At 35.7% G+C, this 22621-nt stretch overlaps 1 protein-coding gene across 1 annotated transcript in view; it reads right to left on the bottom strand.

Annotated features, from left to right (window-relative positions):
• Window positions 1–560: 560 nt before the first annotated feature.
• PTPRN2 (protein tyrosine phosphatase receptor type N2) overlaps window positions 561–22621 on the bottom strand; it is a gene marked incomplete at its 3' end in the record, with an annotated part of 756267 nt that continues 734206 nt past the window's right edge. Inside the window, exons 22-23 of the mRNA XM_083376709.1 lie at window positions 8798–8871; window positions 561–632 (exon numbers count right to left, since the gene is read on the bottom strand). Of these exons, the coding sequence (XP_083232835.1) occupies window positions 561–632; window positions 8798–8871 (146 nt within the window). The remainder of the gene's footprint in view (window positions 633–8797; window positions 8872–22621) is intronic.

The raw sequence follows: 22621 nt of genomic DNA, 5'->3' as shown, positions 1-22621 counted from the left end.
GAGCTTGCTAACACACAGCACGAAAGGCATAGTTTCTTTATATATAAACTGAACTTATGTTTGTGAAAACATGAGGGATTATACTATGGGCTTGCTTTCTAAAAGCAGTCTCACAATGCTTTTAAAAGTAAATCTCCTCCACCCCAGTTTATAGTTTTGGAAAAGTTGCAAAAATGTAAGAGAATGCCATGTTGCTCGAGATGCACTGAATGCACTGCTTATCTACAACAGTGTATATTTTCTATTAGCAAGATGTGCATGTGCTTTCCAAGTGTGAAATTTAGGACTTCATTTATGTACAAGAAGTAGGGGGATTGTTCTTGTCACTTAAGGTCTTGGTGTATTATTATTTCTGATTATCCTAACAAGAATAATATACAGATTCTTGGTTGAATTTAACCTGGCAATAGAGATATGTAAAGGACCAATCAAGATGAGGTTACAATAGCAGACACACAATCAGGTCACATTTCCAACAACATTCACAGGGACCAGGAATAATGAAAGAGAGAGACCACCCAGCCACATTGGGAACCTCCAATTAACCGACCACGGGCTGCTCACTGTGGAAGTGCCTTGAGTATTGCGTTCACTTCTTCTGCAACTGCTGTCAGGGCAAACTCAAACTGTTCCTGTGGACAGAACATTCAGAGTTGATATTCTGCAGTGTTTCTAGAAATTCTCATGAAAACAATCAGGACCTGGCAGTTTGATTATTATTATTTTAAATGTCAGGGTTAGTTTAGTGAGCAATCTTCCATATTGCTTGATCATTGTTATTAAAAGTGACCTTAACTGAAACACACTATTTAATACTGCGAATTGTACTGATGTGAAAAGATTGCGAACAATAAATAATATATGAAAATCCTGTCAGTATGAAGTGGATAACTGAAAAGCAAGATATGGAAAATAGGTGTCAAATCTGTTTCCTAGATCTTTCTCTCTCTGTGTGTCATAAATTCTTAAAAATATGAGGCATACTTTCTGAGTTTAATACTTGAATCCTTAGTCTTGGACTCCCAGTTTCTTTCCAGGCAGATACAGATACCTGTATTCTTGACTTAAATAGTGGCACTATTTTATTTAATCATGTATTTCTGATTATAAATTACTCAGAAGGATTTCAGAAGGCTGGAACATTGCTCCAATTTTTATGGTTTAACTCCCAGACTTGTACTTATACATTCAATTTCATGAGGTATCTGGATTTATTGCTTGAGTCAATAAAGATGGAATTAAGTTGCGGATTAACCAATATGTTAACCATCCATGTTTTTGGGCCATCTTCAAAAATATGGTTTATTCGGGTATAGTATTTTGTTTCTGCCATGTGAAAAATGATCAAATATTATACCCTCAATCCTAAATTTTTGAAACTTCACTATTTTTTTTTTAGTTAGAGGCACATTTTGAGTGGGCATATAAATTTTCTAGAGATTCATAGGACAGGAAAAAATACACTGGTCATATTCTTCCAATCTACTATCATACCTCTACTTCCAAAATGTAAAATTCTTCCCTAATGAAAGAATTAATTTTATACACACAGCATTGCACTTATTTATCTGAAACCTGGCAATCTTATTCTACTCAGAAAATTGTATTATGTTTGAAATTATTTATGCAAAAATAAAATAGGTACAATTACTTTAAAAATAAGATAGTAAACATAAATAAAAATATTTGTCAAATGAAGTTTTAAATTTAGACTGAAATTGAGCTGGTTGATAACTGACATATAGCTGAATTCTTATATTTGGTAACTTCTTGTTGATAAAATTAAAATGGATTAAAAGAAAATTGAGTACACGTTAAATGTTTTTAACAATGGAAAGCAGCTCCCCAGAGTCCTATATAAGGAGATGGCGATAGAAACTCAGTAAGTGGTGGTTTGTTGGCTTTCAAGGTGGTAACAGTATGATAATGTGGCATCAAATTGCTTGCAACTTTTAGCAAATACATAGATTCTCTTCAGGTGGATCTGTCTCCAAGATGCTTCAGGTCTGCCCATTGCTGCTACAGTTAATTCCATTAACCTTGCTGCTGGTTGTTTTCCTCTTGTTTTTTTCTTTCACAGCATTACAGATTTCTAGCTCTTTGCATATTGCGTTGAGCCTGGTCATTTATCCTCTGAGTAAGAACTTGGGGTTGATTTCTTAGTTGATGCATTTGTTCGTTTTCTTGGTTATCCACTGCATGATATTCTCAGGAGTCTTCTTCATCACCAATGTTTAAAAGTACCAATGCTTTTCTATACTGCTTCTTCAAAGTCTAACTTTTAACTTCCATAAACTGTTACAGAGAAAACTACTGCATGCAGAAACCTCGTTTTGTAAGTATGGATAATCTTGGCATCTGAATATATCTTGTAAGGCCTTCAGGGTTCCTCTACCAAATGCTAGTCTGTGGTGTATTACTTAATTGTTAGTTCCTTTTCTGCTGTTAATTGATTTTAAAAAGAAGAAGCTACCCATCATTTCAGTATCTTTATTGTTCATTCTAAGGCTAGTTGCTACATCTGCTGCCCTGTTCTTTTTTATATTTAATCTTAGATCCACTTTTTCACTGCACCTTTTGACTTTCATTACTACAGCTTGCAGATCATTTGCATTTTCAGCTATCAGAGTAGTGTCATCGGCATAGGACAGATTGATGGTATTTCTTCCCTCATTTTTAACAAGTGGTAATGAGCAAAGTTGTGTATTAACTTCACTTTCCAGTACAAGAGCTTCCTATAAGTAGAAAATATTTTTAAGCTACGTTGGATATTGACAACTATCCTATGCAATATTTCAATATACCCCTTTCATCTTCATTTTATCACCTTTAAATCAGTGTTCTTTAGCACAGGGGTTCCCAACCTCCAGTCCGTGGACCAGTACCGGGCCATGGCTTGCAAGCAACCGGGTCGCACAAACAAGCAGAGCCCCATCCGTGGGATGCAGGCAGCACACAAAACCACGTCCTCCCTGGTCTGTGGAAAAACCTTTCTCCACAAAACCGGTCCCTGGTGCCCAAAAGGTTGGGGACCTCTGCTTTAGCTTACCAATTTAAGGATGGAACTTCCTTCTGACTTCAGAGATTTTTGGAAGACTTTTTTTTCTTGTCTATTTCCAATTTCAGTATCTTTTTTTAAATACAAGTTTTATTGTTTTTTTTAATATTTACATATAAATGTATTTGTGAAACAATATGGTGGTTGGGTAGTTAAAATAAAAAAATAACCAGTTGTAAATAGTTCAGGTTACATCAACAGAGATGCCCTCTCTAATTCCCTTAGTGATTACATAGTCAAAATAAACAAGTTAGTATATTTCTAGTTATAGCCCAGTCAATCAATAAAATTCAAGATATATTTTCAGTAATACATATCAATATCCTGTTTTAAAATTTTATCTAATTGCAATAGGATATTCTAGAATAGCCTAAAGTATATAGAAGAAAGCTTAATTTTGGGTAACCCACAATTCCCTATTTCAATAAAGAATAGTTCTTTTGTCTACAAAACTTATATTGATCATTACAAAACATTCTTATGTTTTACCATTAAAGTCTAGTTTTCATCTTAAAATTCTAGATTCTATACTATAGTTCAAAAATAGCCACTGAATAATCTATAAATCATCTTAACCGTACATCAATTATTAACATACTATCTTTTGATATGTCATTCCAAATTCTATAATATGATTCAGAGTTATATTTCTTTTACAGATCTAAAAGCTAAATGTAAAATCAGTTATTTTTTTTTTGAGATTCCCCTTGATCCTAGAAAGATATTTTTATAGTCTATCTTTAGGAATCCCAAAAGAGAAACAAGTTCAGTTTTTCAAATCTAATTCTTGGCTTCCTTTTGTGCCAATCATACTTCGCTCTTGGTATCTTTAAATTCTCAAATGTATCTTCCTTTCTTCCTATACCTCTTATTTGAATCCAGGGAGCGTATCCAAATGTCAGTTTTGCAAGGAAGATGTCCCCTTTGTAACCATTGTATTTTTGCTTTGATAGTTCAGTTTTTGGTGGTTGATATAATATAGTTGTCATTAAATCAGTCAAGTCTTTTTGAACTTCCAATTCTATCTGGGTTAGGTAGAAAGTAGTAGCTGGTATTAAGGTTGTCATTGGATTAATTGAATTCTCAATATAGTATATTTGGAGGCCTTTAGTGTCTTCACTCTTGATGTTGCTTTGTTCAGGTACTGTTGTGTTTTGGCTTGTAAGTTTTGTAGTTACCATTAAAGTTTGGACTTTAAGGTTTTCTGTAGGTTGCTTTTGTTGTTCTTTAAAATCTCTTATTTTGATGTTAGTTTCCACTTCTTCTATTTGGTTTTGGGTTATTTTTTCCTCATTTAAATTCAGTTTGATTTGGTGGCTTTAACTTGTCAGATTTTTCTTACAGTTTGGCTTTAATTTGCTATGTCATTGCCAAGATTGTGTCCAGTATCAGTTTATAATCAAGTGGTGGGATGTATTCATCCATTTTGTTGTTGTTTGCAGTTAAATCTTCCATGGAGGCTGTTTTAATAATAGTCAAAGATTTTCCACCTCCTGGAGAGTTGTAATCAGTGCCAGGTGTTCTCACACTTATCTTCAACAGCTTTGTTATTCAGTCAGCTCTCACAACAGAAAAAGGAAGTTTACTTGCTGTACCAGGTTATGCCACAAGATTTCATCAATAACATATAACATAACACTTCTTTTGCAGCTGAAGGCGAATCTTCATTCTGCAGCTGGGAATGGAGCTCCGACCTGCATTTTGCAGTCAGGCCTTTCTGTAGGGTGACCAATCATCCTCCTTTAGGGAGGACAGTCTTTCTTTTGTAAGTTCTGTCCTATCTTGAAAAGTGACCTCCTACATGTCCTCCTTTTCAATATTTGAAGACTAATCTGTAAATCTCTGTATTCGATCGATGCCAATCCGATCCATTGCGTGTGATGTGATGTATTTGTATTTGACAGGAAGATTTGTCAAGGGTCAGGACAGTGCAGCGAGACGCAATTATGAGAGGCATGCACTCTGCACAGAATTGTTTTGAGAGTGCGCTGTGTGCAAGTGGCTTTGTTTACTTCTTACCGAAAAACTACATGGCCTGCACGCATTACATTCATTTCTTTCTCAGTGAATATTCAATCATACACAGGTGAGCACAATAATTCACATTTTATTAATTCATTATCTATTTAATAATTTCCAAATATGTATAATTTTATTTACAAGTTTATTCGCTTATGTTATTGTTTCAGTTTTAATAATTAATTTTATTTATTCATAATGAATGTGCTTGCATCGTTCATGTAGCTCTATATTTTATTTTAAATTTTAAATTTTATTTAGGGATGGAAAAATCAAAAAAGAGGAATGCCATTTCAATGATAAATTGAATAAAGAATTTCCATTCCTCATATCAAAGAAGGATAACATTGTTTTCCGCAATATTTGCAGCAGAGAATTTTGTATTGCAGTTGGGGGCAGAGCAGCTATTACAAAACACTTGACCACCAAGAAACATAATCAATCATCAGATGCATCTGCTTCCAGTTGTAAAGTAACAAGTTTTTTTAAAACTTCAAATTATTCTGAAGATGAAAAACAGTTAGTTGCAATGGAGGGAACATTTGCATTTCATACCCTAATTCACAATCAAAGTTTTTGTAGTATGGATTGTACAACTAAATTATTGAAAAAGTTTCACGATGCTAAATTTTCATGTGTCAGGACAAAATGCGAGGCTATTATTAAATCAGTATTTAAAAATTACTGTGACAAAATATTTACAGAAGACTTGGAAACTGCAGCATTTGTAACGGTTTTATCTGATGCATCCAATCATAATGAAACTACATTGTATCCAATACTAGTAAGATATTTTAATGTTACCAAGGGCATTCAAGTAAAAAATTTAATTTTAGAATCCATTGAGGGCGAAACTGCTGAAATTTTGTCAAACCTTCTATACAGAGTAATAAATGAAAACAATTTGAAATCCAAAGTTGTTGCACTAATAGCTGATAATACAAACACAAATTTTTGTGGGCAAAGACGCAAAGGAGTGAATAATGTGTATGTAAAATTACAAGATTTACTCCAAAAGAAAATACTAGGAATAGGTTGTAATGCTCATATTTTGTTAAATGCAATCAACACGGCGTCATGTGCCACGTCAATTGATGTAGAAGTAATAATAACTACAATTTATTTGTATTTTAGTCATTTTACCGTTCGCGTGGTTACTTTAAAACAATTTTGTGAAGAAGCAAATGTTCAATACAAAAAACTTTTAAGATATTCAAAAGTTAGATGGCTTGCTCTAATACCTGCTATAGAGCGTTTTCTACAATTATTTGAGCCTCTCTTCATATTTTTTAAGTTTAGACAAATGTCCTAAAATCCTGGAATCGTTTTTCAATAATGAAATATCTGAGATATTAATGTATTTTGTACATAACCAAGCATCTATTTTTCACAAAACGATTCAAAAGATTGAAGGTGAACACATTTCAGCTACAGAAGTTAGTCTTATTTTGAATGACTTTATCCTTCAATATAAAACTCAATTTGAAGAAGAATTTCTTCCTTTAGTTATAAAAAGAAAATTGTCAGACTTAGAGGAATCAAATCCGGGCACAATGGAAAAGTTTATCAAAGAAACGCAGAATTTTTACCAAACATGTTTTCAATATATCAAAGAATGGTTTGTTTCAAACATCACAGGAAATAACAGTTTTCAATGGTGGTTTTTTTTTTGCTTCATTGCAAGTGTATTGGACAGATATTGAATCTTGTCTCTAGTTTTTATCTGAAGAAATGCCAGACATTAAAATAGATGACAATTGTCTCTTTGAAGAAATTAGAAGATTGAATGTATTTTTAAATTCTGAAAAATTAATACAATGGGAAAATAAATAGGCTGAAATTGATAAAAGATGGGTGGAAATATTCAGCCATTTCAAAAATGAACATATTCCATGTGAAAATTTATTTATTCTTGTTCAATTTACATTGTGCTGCCCTGGAACTAATGCAGCAGTTGAAAGGCTTTTTTCAATTGCTAATGATTTTTGGAAAAGTGAGAAATCGAGATTGAACATTGATACTCTAGCTGCAGCACTTGCTGTAAAATTCAATATGAAGGATATTTCTTGTTCAGATATTTCCAATATATTGTTAGAAGATGATACATTGACAAAAAATGTTCATTCAATGGAAAAGTACTCATTTAAATAATAATTAATAGGCATGTAAGGATAATTACAATATAAAATGTTATTGTTACAAATGTTTTTTTCTTATGTATTCATCATATTATAGTGTATTCTGTATTATTGTTGCAATGAATAAAATGTTTTTTATTTATGATTTTTTTTCTTCAATTTATTTGTGTCCTTCTCATTGTAAAAAAGTTGGTCACCTTACTTTCCAGAAGGCCTCTGTGGCTGATTCAATCCATAGCTTGGTTCTCAGCTGCAGAGGCCTTGCAGAACCGAGCTATGGATTGAATCCATAGCTCAGTTCTCAGCTGCACTGGCCTTCTGGAAAGTCCTGTGACTGAGAAATGCAGGCCTGGCTGAAGAATAGGCCTCAGAAGAAGATGTGGGGCGGTGAGGAGAGGCCTGGCTGCAAGGTAAGAGGGTGCGGGATGCATGGGGCAACTCTACACCCCCACCCCAATTTGATTTTAGCTAGGGCTTATTTTGGGGGTAGGCCTTACTTTGGGGAAAACACGGTAACACCATGGTTGTTAGGTGAGCCCATTATACTCAAAGAGTGTTTTTTGCCAGCTGGCAAAAAAAAATGTAAATTGCAGGGTGGGCCCTAACCATCAGAAATTGGAAACCAGGTCATAAGGGGCTCTGGGAAGGTCTGTTGTAACTTGAATGGTCGCTAAGTGACTGGTTGTAAGTTGAGGACTACATGTAACTCTCAAATAAGTGAGTGAGTGAAAAGGAAGCTGAGGAGGCAGATACATTCTATCCAACACTTTTTCTTGGTGAACTATTTATAAATGCACATATAATGAATATATTCTGTCTCTAAAAATGAAAATCTAGTTTTGATGCAAGATTTCTCTTAAAAAAGCACTAATTTACCATTATTGTTAATGTTGGAAATAATTTTTATAGGTAGGAAAAATAAATGTAATTAAAAATTACATTTTAATTATATTTTAGTATATTATTTTTATGTCTTTGGTACAATTTAATTATCATTTTTATCTGGCTGGTAAAATTCCTATTAGTCCAATAATCAAATTATGAGATTCTATTCTGATTTAAACATTTTGATGTTCCTAAGACTTAGTATTTTATCATGGAGATTTTATGGATAATTTATTGGAACACGAAATTTCTTTGACCTACTTTCTTCAAATGTACCAAATATTCTTGACTAATTATCTGTTTCCAGCTTATGGCAGGGGTGGGCAACTATCTCCCCTTTATGCCTATGGACTTCAACTCCCAGAATTCCTGAACTAGATGGCTCATGAATTCTGGGAGTAAAGTCCACAGGTTGTAAAGGGGCCATAATTGTCTACCCCGTGGCTTATAGGGACATTTTTTGAATGTACGTGATATAAATGAGTAGTTGTCTTAGGTATTGTTTTATTTATTAATCTAAAGATTTATTTGATTTCATATTAACAACAATAAGAATTTTACCAAAACCAAGAATAGGTTATTTGTATTATAAAAAAAAATCTACAAATGTTTAACCATATACAATTTAATGATAGTTATTCCCAAATAGCTATTCATAGAATTTGTGTATTAGTATTTAAAATCTAAGTGATTGTACCTTTGTCTGCACCATTCCAGATCTTTGATCTCTCAAATGCTCCAGAGTAGCAGCAATATCAATTTCTTTAGCACCTGTAAAGTATAGGAAAAAACCAGAAATATCAACTGAGCTGTGTTTAAAGCAATGATCATACATGCTGCATCTGTCCATTTTCTACTGGTTTCTCTTTGGGCTTATAGTCCAGTAAAATATTATATAGTCTCAGCAGACTTGGCAGGCTCATAAAATTGGCATTCAGAAAGTAAGGGAATAAATCCAAAGGTAGTTTATATATATATATATATAGGTAAAGGTTCCCCCGCACATGCGTGCTAGTCGTTTCCGACTCTAGGGGCCGGTGCTCACCTCCATTTCAAAGCTGAAGAGCCAGCGCTTGTCCGAGGACATCTCCGTGGTCATGTGGCCGGCATGACTAGACGCCAAAGGCGCACGGAACGCTGTTACCTTCCCACCGGAGTGGTCCCTATTCTCCTACTTGCATTTTTACGTGCTTTCGAACTGCTAGGTGGGCAGAAGCTGGGACAAGTAACAGGCGCTCACTCTGTTACGCGGCACTCGGGATTCGACCCGCCAAACTGCTGACCTTCTGATCAACAGGCTCAGCATCCTAACCCACTGAGCCACCGCGTCCCATATATATATATATATATATACATACATATATATACATATATATTTATGTCCTGTTTCAGCCTATCTTGAAGGCCATCGAACAGGTAGTAGTCACACCGGTGACAGCTCATATATTTGTGTAAATTACTAACAAAGAATTAAGGGAGACTTTTCAATTTACACAAATATATATATATATATATATATATATATATATATATGTGTGTGTGTGTGTGTGTGTGTGTGTGTGTGTGTGTGTGTGTGTGTGTGTAAATTACTAACAAAGAATTAGTAATTTACACAAATATATGAGCTGTCCGGTGTGACTACTGCCTGTTCGATGGCCTTCAAGATAGGCTGAATATGTGTTAGTATAAAAAACGGTTTAAAAATTGCAAGGCGTCTTGATTTTCATACTTGATACATTATCCATATGATTTACTAATATCTGATTTTCACTTTCTTTGGCATTCATATACAATATTGGGTAGACTAATGGCTATCATTAGTTTGTTATTTAATTTCCATGTGTATAGCATCTGAACATGTGAAGAAAGATTCTGTCTGAAACATTCCATTACTTTCATTATGAAGTGACTAAATCATCACATAGTAAACAAAAAAAATCTATATTTGAAAATTGTTCAGGTCTGTGATTGGGTAAGTAATAAGAGGGATAATAATCATATTCACAAACTCTATATAAAGTCAGTATAACATAGCTAGTTGCCTGGAGGTGGGGTGGGGAGGAATCTCAGGTTGCTAAGCACCCATCCTGTGATCACGTGCCTGTGGGGCTGGGTTCAGCATGATGTTTTACAGTGGCCAGAGGTGTTTTATGGTCCATAAGTTGAAGACTTACTTAGTAGTAGTATACTAGAACTAATATAGATGCCTGTTGAAACTGGATCACTAAGAATTGGATTAAGTCACCTGAGCTCTACCATGATGTTCACCTTCACAGACAAAACAATTCAATGGGAGGAAAAAGTCTGCAGCAGAGAACTGCTTCCAAATCATTAGCCATCCAGGCCAGTCATGGTAAAATAATAGTTAACTCCAAAGCAAATAAGTAAGCTGGTTTGCAGTTTGCTGATATTTTCCTCTCTCACATTACAGGCATTACTGAAAGCAATCTTTCATCCATATTAGCATGTAAAACAATGTTTCCTAGACAGAAATTCTTTTTCAGGTAGACATTGGCAATTCAACAATAAAGATGATTAACACAAGCCTAAATCACCATTAAAATTGAGCATAATTGAAAATACATGTGTCTTTTTCAACTGGAACATAAATACTGGTAATTTGATAATACATCCAGGTACTGGTGACTGCCTTCTTTCAAGATATTTTTTGAACTTCTCAGTTTAGTCCAGAGTCCTAGTATTTCTATGAGGGTCTCCCATTCAATTATTAACCACACCTGACTCTGCTTAGCTTCCAAATAAGTGTTATAAATTATAGGATTATCATGAAGTCAAGTGCTATCATTTACCGGAGTTCATAAAATATTAAGGTTGACAATATTTTAAAAAGTTTTTAAATGCTAACACTCTTATAGAAACCATCAAAAACCTCAGCGTATAATTTTATGGACTAATTTTGATTGAATGGCAAATAGAAGCATGGGAAAACACCTTCCAAAGAGGGCGAACCTCAGGGTAAGATAGCATCTTTGTTTCCCAAAGAGGAAGAATACTGCTAACTACCCATAACAGCAATCACCAAGGGCAGAAATATACATGCCAAATGATTCAAAATTCTTAAACACACACTATAATGTATAGTTGAATATGCAGAAATCAACACGTTATCTAACAACCTTGATGAGAATGTGAAGAAAGACTTATATGCTTATTTTGTTGTTGTTGTTAGCTGCGAAGTCGTGTCCGACCCATCGCGACCCTATGGACAACGTTCCTCCAGGCCTTCCTGTCCTCTACCATCTTCTGGAGTCCATTTATGCTCATGCCTACTGCTTCAGTGACTCCATCCAGCCACCTCATTGTCTGTCGTCCCCTTCTTCTATTGCCCTTGATCTTTCCCAGCATTAGGCTCTTCTCCAGTGAGTCCTTCCTTCTCATTAGGTGGCCAAAGTATTTGAGTATTTTACAAAAAGCCAAATGTAGAATACTAACCTGATCTTCTCAAAAGATATTTTTCTCCATAGGTTGCTGGATAGGCCTCAACTATTTTTTTTGCAATCAACTTGCTCAGGAGGGAGATTCAAGACTGGCAGAATATTTTTTAATACAATGCATAATTAAGACTGTGGAATTCACTGCCAATACAGCAAATTTGGATGATTTTAAAAGAGGACGGGAAAGATTTGATGGAAGAGTATGCCAATGGCTCTTAATTTTGACTGGTGTTTACTGCAGTCACAAATAGTGGTGACAGGGACAATGGCAACAATAGCAAGCATCTATCATCCTAAATCTAGCATTTATTTTTCCCAAATGCATTTAGTGGGTCACTCTATGATCCAATATGCTGCATTTGATGGGCCTGTTGCCTGATTCAGCAGGACTCTTTTTATATTTATGAAGTTTCTGATGCCCTATTATCAAGAATGTAAGCTAAAAGAGAACAAAATGAGCATCAAGTATCAACTCAAGAAGCTTGGGAAATTTTGAAAAGTGAGATTATAAAAGCCCACTCTAGCACAATACCAACAAAGAAGAAAAATAATACCTCTCAAAACCCCCCAGCAAGGCTGCATAAAGAACTCTCTGATAAATTGAAAGTCAGAAAGGACAAGTATAAAAAGTGGAAAGAGGGACAGATAACTAAGGCAGAATATCACCAATAGCCCATGCCTTCAAAGATGAAGTGAGGAAAGCAAAGGCTCAAAATGAACTAAGGCAAGCGACAAAATTCAAAAATAACAAAAAAAGCTTCTTTCAACATGTGAAAAACAAGAAAAAGGTCAAGGAAACGATTGGTCCATTAGTGATGGAAAGTGGCAAGAAAGTGACAGGCAACAGGGAGAAAGCAAAAGTACTTATTTTTTGTATCCATCTTTACATGAAGGGAAGAAACAACCCAACCTATCGAAACATCACCGTAAAAACAGATTAGAAACACAAATTAAAATAGGCAAGAAAATGATAGGTGAGTACCTGTCCACCCTAGATGAATTCAGATCACCAGGACCAGATGGATTACACCCTAAGGTTCTGAAGGAACTGGCAGATATGATCTCAGAACCACTGAACTATATCTTTCAAAGATCCTGGAGCACAGAGAACTACAAAAGACTGGAAAAGAGCTGATGTACCTTGTTTCCCCAAAAATAAGATCTGGTCTTTTTTTTTTAACCTCCAAAACAGGCACCAGATCTTATTTTCAGGGATGGTGGTGGTTGTCTTTTCCACTCACCTCGCGGCAACAGCACTGACAGCCCTGCTCACCCAGCACTTCTTTGAATTCATAGCTCCATTCTCGGCTGTAGAGGCCTTCTGGAAAGGCCTCTGACTGTGAAAGGCAGGCCGGAGCTCCATTCTCAGTTGCAGAATGAAGCTGCTCCTTTGGTCTTAGAAGAAGCGGGACAGCGAGGCAAGTGTTGATCCATGGGAGGCCTGGCTGCAATGGAAAGCTCTGACTCCCATCCTAGCTCAATTTCTAAGTGTGCACCTCAACCCAAAACTAGGGTTATTTTTGGGGTAGGGCTTATATTAGGCCCACCCCAAAAATCAAGCTAGGGCTTATTTTCGGGGTACGTTTTACTTTCAGGGAAACACGGTACTTCCCATCTTCAAAAAAGGGAAAAAAATAGATCCAGGAAATTACAGACCTATCAGCCTGACCTCAATACCTGGGAAAATTCTGGAAAAGATAATCAAGCAACAAATCAGTGAACACCTAGAGGCAAACAAAGTAATAACCAAAAACCAACATAGGTTTGTCAAAAACAGATCATGCCAGACACATCTTATTGCATTCTTTGACAAGGTGACAAAATTAGTGGAGCACAGGAATGCTGTGGATATCATTTACTTGGACTTCAGTAAGGCATTTGATAAAGTAGACCACAACCTACTACTTGATAAGATAGAAAAATGGGTTGGACAGCGTCACCACCAGATGGATTCGTAGCTGGCTGACTGGCCGTATTCAGCATGTGGGTCTCAATGGAACTGCATCTACATGGAGGGAAGTGTGTAGTGGGGTGCCCCAGGGCTCTGTTCTGGGCCCAGTGCTTTTCAACATCTTCATCAACGATTTGGACGAGGGGATAGATGGGGAACTCATCAAATTTGCAGACAACACCAAGCTGGCAGGAATAGTCAGCACTCCAGAAGATAGGCTTAAGATACAGGAGGATCTGGACAGACTTGAACACTGGGCGCTATCTAACAAAATGAAATTCAATGGTGAAAAAAGTAAGGTTCTACACTTAGGCAAGAAAAACCAAATGTACAGGTATAGTATAGGGGGTACCTTGCTCAATAGTAGTAACTGTGAGAGGGATCTCAGAGTCCTAGTGGACAATCACTTAAATATGAGCCAGCAGTGTGCTGCAGCTGCCAAAAAAGCCAACACAGTTTTAGGCTGCATTAACAGAGGGATAATCAAGATCACATGATGTGTTAATACCAGTTTATAATGTCTTGGTAAGGCCACACTTGGAATACTGCAACCAGTTTTCATCACCACAATGTAAAAATGTTGAGACTCTAGAAAGAGTGCAGAGAAGAACAACAAAATGATCAGGGGACTGGAGGCTAAAACTTACAAGGAATGGTTGCTGGAATTGGGTATGTCTAAATTTAATGAAGAGAAGGATAAGGGGGAGGGGGGACATGATAGCAGTGTTCCAATATCTCAGGGGTTGCCACAAAGGAGTCAAGCTATTCTCCAAAGCACCTGAAGGAAGGACAAGAAGCAACAGATGGAAACTAATCAGAGAAAAACAACCTAGAGCTAAGAAGAAAATGCCTGGCAGAACAATTAATTAGTGGAACAACTTGCCTCCAGAAGTTGTGAATGCTCCAATACTGTAAGTTTTTAAGAAGAGATTGGACAACCATTTGTCTGAAGTGTTATAGGGTTTTCTGCTTAAGCAGGAGGCTGGACTAGAAGACGTACAAGGTCCCTTTCAACTCTAATTCTAATTTTAATACTTATCACCCAGTTCTGGAATTCTGAAAGCTGCACACCTCTCCTAATTAAATAACTGCATTTTGGATGCTTGGCAACTGCCTCTCCTTTATGACAATTGCAGCATTCCATGGTCATTTGACCATGATTGGTCTGTTTCAAGTAAAAGAACGCCCATAGGACTGAATTGCTTAATGCCCCCCAGAAAATAAGTCATAAACACGGATCTGGTCAGGTGAGTACCTCAATTTATGACTGTCATCATTAACTGTATTATTTTTCTTCCCTATGTGCCTATGACAAGCAATATTTCAGGCAGCCTTTGGAAGCCAGTCAACAAAAACAATGTCATCATAGGAGGAAGAATGTGTTGTTACATAAATACTTTTGCAACAATTTATTTCTCTTAAAGTCGCTGATGTAAAGAATATTTTTCTGCATGTATGGAGATATGTAACAAAAGCTTGTTGTAGCACTGTAGAGACATCACCCTGTCAACAAAAGTGCGTATAGTCAAGGCTATGGTCTTCCCAGTTGCAATGTATGGCAGTGAAAGCTGGACCATAAGAAAGGCTGAGCGCCAAAGAATTGAAGCCTTTGAACTATGGTGCTGGAGAAGACTCCTGCGAGTCCCTTGGACTGCAAGGCGATCAAACCGGTCAGTCCTAGAGGAGATCAACCCTGACTGCTCTTTAGAAGGCCAGATCCTGAAGCTAAAACTCAAATACTTTGGCCACCTAATGAGAAGGAAGGACTCACTGGAGAAGAGTCTAATGCTGGGAAAGATTGAGGGCAATAGAAGAAGGGGACGACAGAGAATGAGGTGGCTGGATGGAGTCACTGAAGCAGTAGGTGTGAGCTTAAATGGACTCCAGAAGATGGTAGAGGACAGGAAGGCCTGGAGGAACATTGTCCATAGGGTCGCGATGGGTCGGACACGACTTCGCAACTAACAACAACAACAGCACTGTAGAAATTCATTCCATCCACCCACCTACCACTTGCTTTAAATAAGAAAATGAAATTTAGAAGACAGTGGAGAATACCTGGCTTTGTGCAAAAAAGAAAAAAAAGAAAGATTTTAATACACTGTAAGGAAGATGCTATAAAAGGGGGGCTGTTAGGAATTAGGAAAGATCATTATTAAAGCATTATAATACTTCAGTTCATCAAGCATAACATTACCAATATTTATGAAAGACCTAAAGATTCATTTGTTTTCTATGTCCATTTTCAGTTTTATTAATTCCAGGTTTGATTAATGTTGATGTTTATTGTTGCTCTGCAATATAAGCAAATTCCAGAAGGACTGCAATGGGAAGGCTTATTAAAGCTGTTTAGTTAAATGGCATGGCTCATCAGCAGAGCCCAGTTAGTGTCACCTCTAGGCTTTCAGGATCTTTCCTCAACTGCTCTGGCACATTCTGTCTACTAAGCCAAGCTAATCTGAATGCTTTGTTGGCTTGCTCCTAACTGCAATTAGCCTATGCTGTGGGGAAGCATAATTTTTGCACTCTCTCACTCTCTCTCTCCATCTTATTTGTAATTCTGCATGGATTTGCTTCTTCCTTCAATAAGGTTTCATTAATTCTGGACAACTCTATATTTTAGAATAAAATAATTAACACATTTTAAAATTTAAGTTATTTTTCTAGTTGATGCATGAGGGTGTGCATATGTTGCAGACTGGGGATGGATAAATCCAGTGCTTTTTTTGTAAAAAAAAAAAGGTGCTGGAACTCACACACGTCATAAAACCCACCTTGCCTACCCTACAAGGTTCCATCCAAAAAATGTACTGGAACTCCGTTCTGGGCGTTCTATGATAAAAAAAAGCCCTGGATAAATCTATGGTTTTCCAGATGTACTTGAATGACATAGGCAGCTCTGGTTGGCATGTCCAATTGCAAGCAATATAGTTGTAGTTCAGTAACATAGGGAAGGCCACAGGTTGTCTGGATATTGTTAGCATTTGCTGATTTTTACTGGCAAAGCAGCAGGAATCTCATGAAAGCAATTAACCCTGGAGGGTTATCAAGAATGACATTAGTTTCTTCAAATTTCATACTGCGTATAGCTTTGGTGATACTGATAGCTCTTTTATCATTCTAATATCTACTGTATAAAGGGTATTGACATCTTTTCCTGTGTTGTTGTTGTTAGTTGCGAAGTCGTGTCCGACCCATCGTGACCCTATGGACAATGTTCCTCCAGGCCTTCCTGTCCTCTACCATCTTCTGGAGTCCACTGAAGCTCACGCCTACTGCTTCAGTGACTCCACCCAGCCACCTCATTCTCTGTCGTCCCCTTCTTCTATTGCCCTCAATCTTTCCCAGCATTAGGCTCTTCTCCAGTGAGTCCTTCCTTCTCATTAGGTGGCCAAAGTATTTGAGTTTTAGCTTCAGGATCTGGCCTTCTAAAGAGCAGTCAGGGTTGATCTCCTCTAGGACTGACCGGTTTGATCGCCTTGCAGTCCAAGGGACTCGCAGGAGTCTTCTCCAGTACCATAGTTCAAAGGCTTCAATTCTTTGGCGCTCAGCCTTTCTCACTGCCATACATTGCAACTGGGAAGACCACAGCCTTGACTATACGCACTTTTGTTGACAGGGTGATGTCTCTGCTTTTTAGTGTGCTGTCTAGATTTGCCATGGCTTTCCTCCCAAGGAGCAAGCGTGTTTTAATTTCTTGGCTACAGTCCCCATCTGCAGTGATCTTGGAGCCCAGGAAAATAAAATCTGTCACTACCTTTTCCTGTGATGAACCTATAAAACAACCAAATTTTGTTCCAGCAGTTCTAGTGTGCTTTAAAAGATTCAATACTGTGAAGATGAGTAATTTAAAATATATTTCATGTGATGAAAGAATTTGCTTTTTGGTAAACAATGACGTTTCTTTGTTAGTTCTTGCAACTACCTCTTTATCAATCCACAATCTCTAAAATTGTTCACTGAGACAAGGAAGTCCATCCAAGATCATGAAATGGGGAGTCAGTAAAGCCAGAAATTCAATAAAGATTGATAATTCAGGCTGATTTTGAGTTGCAAATGTCAAATTTAAATACACATGCATACTATTTTATGAAGAATCCAATTATTCTTTTTCCTTTGCAACCAGTTAATACAGGAAAAGAATCCTGTGTATGAAAGCCAACTAAATTGTACACAGAATCCTGTGCATAAAAACCAAGCTACAATTACATAGATATTTCCCCCGAAAAACATTTCAAACAATTATGCTATTATCATAAATGACCCTTTTATATTTCATTAATTAAATAATGGAGTTATTTTGTAAACCAATATTGTATCACTTTAAGAATCAGATGACTATCCTGAGATTGGTTTGATGCTCATGTGGATCTCATGGACCAGCTATAAAAATCTCTTTCCTCTCCCAATCTTTAGCTGCTGCTTCAAAATTGACAGCACAAAATTTTTATTGCTAGTTTTTGTAATTCAGCCCATAAACTGTTTTTTGCATGCAAATTTTTCCCCTAGAACCTTTACATATTCATCTCTCTGGATTGTGAACCATTGGTTACTGCTTCATTGGTTCAGAGTGATTGCCCTCACAAGCTACTGACAGCACATAATTATTCCAAAGCATTTTTAAGATTCTAAATATATTACCCGTCTGTCATCAATTAATAGGCTTATCTAAATACAATTCCAAAATTTCTGCTATTAAATGCTTCCTTCCCTCAGTATTAAAGAAATTAACTTAATATTTTTCCTGAATCTCTCTACTATGGTATTCCCTACATACTTAAATGTAAAATAGCAATTTTTTTTTTAAAAAAACATTAAATTATGGCAAAAGATAGTGAACTGATCACAACTCTATTTAATATTAAATAGAGATAAAAGATAAACTTTTCTCCCTCTATTTTATTTATCTGTAATAATGTTTGAGATTTCTAGGCTTATATGAGCATGTGTGCATTTTAAATTACCCTTCTAGTAGTTATGTCTAATCTTGCTAAGAAAAAGATAAAATATTTAAGTAAAGTTCAGGTATGTAGTGACATCCAGAAAGCTAATCTTTTCAATTGTATTTTGCATGCTTGAGAATTCTAAACTTGTAAGGCAAACTGGGCCATAATGCATATTTCAAACATTTCCTCTGCTTTATCTATTCATGCTAATGTGAAATATGTGTCAACCTGAAAAGCTATGTGACATGGAGAGTTCATTTAAAAATGCATTTTAAAATATCTTACATATCATACATATTTCTTTTAAATACATGCTTACCATTTACAATCAATATTTAACTTCATTGTTTGCATCTGAATATGGTTTAAGGGTTACATAAATTGACAGAAAAAATTGCATCAGCCATTATAATGAAAATGTGCTGGAACTGATTACCTCATATCTAGTTGACAATTTGTCAGTTCACTCATATTCACACACTCACCTTTGCAAACCTATAGGATTTTTTAAATGCAAAATAAAAGGGGTATTTCAATTTTTTTAAAAAATGAAGACATATTCAATATTTCCATGATCATGCACCATTATTAAATATGAAAGCAAGGCCTCAACTACTTCGGTTGATCTTACTTCTCCAAACCCATTATTTATTTATTTATTTATTTATTTATTTATTTATTTATATTACATTTATATCCCGCCCTTCTCGAAGACTCAGGGCGGCTTACAAGCTTAGCAGTAGCCTTATGGTGCTTGGTTCTAATGAGCTATAGAATTTGAAGTCTGCAATTCAATAAAATTCAAAGATACAACAATACCAATTGTTAAAAAAAAATCTTCAGATTCTTTTCTGTAATTAGGTCTCTGCAACATCTCACTCATAGCTTTTAAACTCTGTATCTTCTCTGAAACAATACAGTTATGCCAGATAAAATATGGCAAAATGGTAAGGTCTCAGGAGGTACTTGCCAATAAAAAATAAATTGGATCTTTAAAGTAAAAATATATATCTATAATCACTTTTTAGTAGAAGCTTGAAAAATGCCTCTACTTTTTTCACATGTAGATTAGTAGGATTTCAGTCACAATATTGCTAATTCAGATTCCCTAATTAAGCTTAAATTTGGGGGATAAGAAATGTTTAACACTACATATTCCAATGTGACTGGATTAGAAAAAGAATTATAATTAAAATTGTTAGAATATATACCATATTATTTATATCAAGCATAAGAGAAATGATGGAACTGAATTTTATAATTATAATCTTAACAAAATCTGGAATTTTAATAGTGAAATTTTATAAATGTGTATTTAAAATTAAATTCAATTAAATTCTTTGAGACTTTTTTTGAACAAAAAAAGATTTTTGGTAAAAGTAAAAGCTTTCCTCAAATTATGACCTCTTAAACATGCGGGAACCAGACTATAAGAAATAATTTTCTGAAGAAAAATTATACCAGAATTCAATATTTAAAATGCCAGTGTTTTTTTATAGCAGACATATACATTTTAAATTATATTTAAAAGAAATACTATTTCATAAAACATTTTTAAAAATCACTAATAAGTCCAAGAATTTTGATTGTTTTCCTAATTTTCAGTAACTGAACCTAACTGTTCTCTATTTAATTTTGATTTTGAAATGCACTAATATCTCCTGTTAAGAAAACTGAGAAGGGAACAGGAACTCACATTATTCTAACTTTTTTCTCTCAAAAGATCTAACAAAACAAACCTAAAGACTTTAATCCTTAACCCCCTCCCCCCGTTTTTTTGTAAAAAAAAACATGTTCAGAGATGCTGGCAGTGCAGCTAGGCTTAAACCCAGAGTGCACTTGCATTTTTTAATTGTTGTTTAACATTGAAGGACTAGAGCTGGTGCACCACAGAAAAGCCATGGCAATGGCATTCTTTGGTACTTGTGTAATTCATTCTTTTAAGAAAAGGAAATGGAAAGAAAGATTGGACTTCAGGTCTTTGATCATTTGAACAACACTAGATCCTTAACCTGGGCCTCAAACTTCTCAGGCCAGACAAAGGAGGACTAGGCCTCACAGACTGGGCCTAGATTCCTGGCCGAACAAAACCTTTGGTTGCCTCACAGTATGACAGCCTGGGAAAGGCCCACCTCAGCAGGATGGGAGATGCCTGCTTTGCCCTTTGATCTTTCATTTAAACTGCCCATAGCCCAGGTCAGGGATTTTAGAGTGCACACCCCCAATGGCAAGAGGGGAGCAGGTCAAGAACAGTCTAAAAAATCTTCCACTCTTTTCTTTGGCCAGTTTCACATGACTTACCTTGCATTGTATGGCATTAAATCCACACTTAAAATGGAATGTGACATTACATGGTACAATGGAGTCAATAAATGGCATTCTTCAGAGCTCTTGCAACAAAATCAATCCTCTTAAGTGGGTAAAAGAATGAGGTTAGAAAATGTTTCTTGTTTACTATTCTATGCAAGAAACTGTATACGTTTTCCAATCTCATTCTCATTACTCTCTTTGTACTCTTTTATTGCTGAAGACTCAAATGGGCTTTACAAATGTTTAACATAAATGTCCCATCTTTTATTCCCCCCTCCCATACATTGTTTTATTTAAACTGAACACAATACCACTTGAAATTCAAAAGTTCCAAACATCTAAAATACCCTTTTTCACAATGAATGTATAATTTAATGTATGCAAAACATGGGTACACAATTAGTTTATTTTTTATTTACCTATTAATTCTTTGGCTTGCTTATGAGCATGTGGAAAAGAAACATTAGCTACTATGTACAGCAAGGTGATAATACTCCAACCAAAAACGAGGTCAACAACCATCCTTCAATACTAAAAAGATGAATGTAGAACTATAATATCTGATTATACCTATAAACTTGATCCAGTGGACAAACTGAGAATTAAATAAAGCAAAACTGGAAACAAACTGAGATCACAATACATGTTCTATGTGCAGAGTTAAATGTGGTTGGCAGACATTTGGTAAGCTAAGTGTAATTTTCAAGAACAATCTCCCCCTATGCCTGAAAAATTTTCAACCAGTGTGTGCTACCTGCTCTAACATATGCCAGCGAAACATGGACATTAACCTTGCAATTGATAAAAAGAAAAAGCTACGAGTGGCGCAAAGAGCCATGGTATAATACATGCTCAGCATTACAAGGCAAGATAGAAAGACTTGGACATGGATTAGACAATAAACAAAGGTATACAATGTAATGAAAAGAATAAAACAATTGAAATGAAAATGGGCTGGTCATATAGCAAGAAGAACTGATGGCAGATGGATAAGGCAGTCATGGAATGGATTCCACTTGATAAAAATGTCCACAAAAAGACCTAAAACAAGATGGAGTGATGATATCTGCCAGTATCGCGGGCCCAACTTGCAAGAGAAAACTCAAAACTGTACTGCTTAGAAACATGCAGAAGAGACCTTCATCCTACAGTGAATAGGATGATGTAGAGAGTATGAGGGTCGAGGAGTAGTGTTTCTCAATACTTATTAAAATGTGCCTAATGAACATATTCTATTGATCATTTGGGTAAAAAGCTGGTTTATTCCTACATTCCACATTGCGGATAATTTTGTATCCCAATTCATCCTACATAACAACAACAACAACAACATCAGGACAAAAGCACTATAGAAAATTAAAATGCCTTATGTATCATTGAATTAACCTTTTGAGTGTCTGCAGTTCATGCATTTTTCATTACATTATGTAGTTATTAATAACTATGGCTTTATTAATATTATATGCGTTTCAAGATAAAAATAGATTTAACAGTTCTGTGTGGCTAGCTAAGGAGTTAAGGAGATGGGGGCATATTCATACATGATACAATTGATATAATCTTGTACCTAGTAGCATAGCTTGAGCTATTGTAGGTCTTTTAATCATCCTCTAAGACCTTCCAACATTATTCACCAAGTAGTCATTGGCAACTGATTCAGGGAAAATAATGACATTATATATTCTGTATATACTTAAAATATATACAGAAAAAATATTCACAGTATGAATCAGTATATTACTCAAATGCCATTACACAGACATAATGAAAAAGTAAATAGTTTCATAATAAAGATATCTTTATCCAGGACCAGTTTAAGGGAGTCAGGTGCATTTACAGCTGCATTCAGTGCTGGAAAA

The sequence above is a fragment of the Vipera ursinii genome, assembly GCF_947247035.1.
Source record: "Vipera ursinii genome assembly, chromosome: Z".
Taxonomy (NCBI): domain Eukaryota; kingdom Metazoa; phylum Chordata; class Lepidosauria; order Squamata; family Viperidae; genus Vipera; species Vipera ursinii.
The sequence above is the reverse complement of the archived record's forward strand: the minus strand, read 5'-3'. Positions and strand labels throughout refer to the sequence as shown.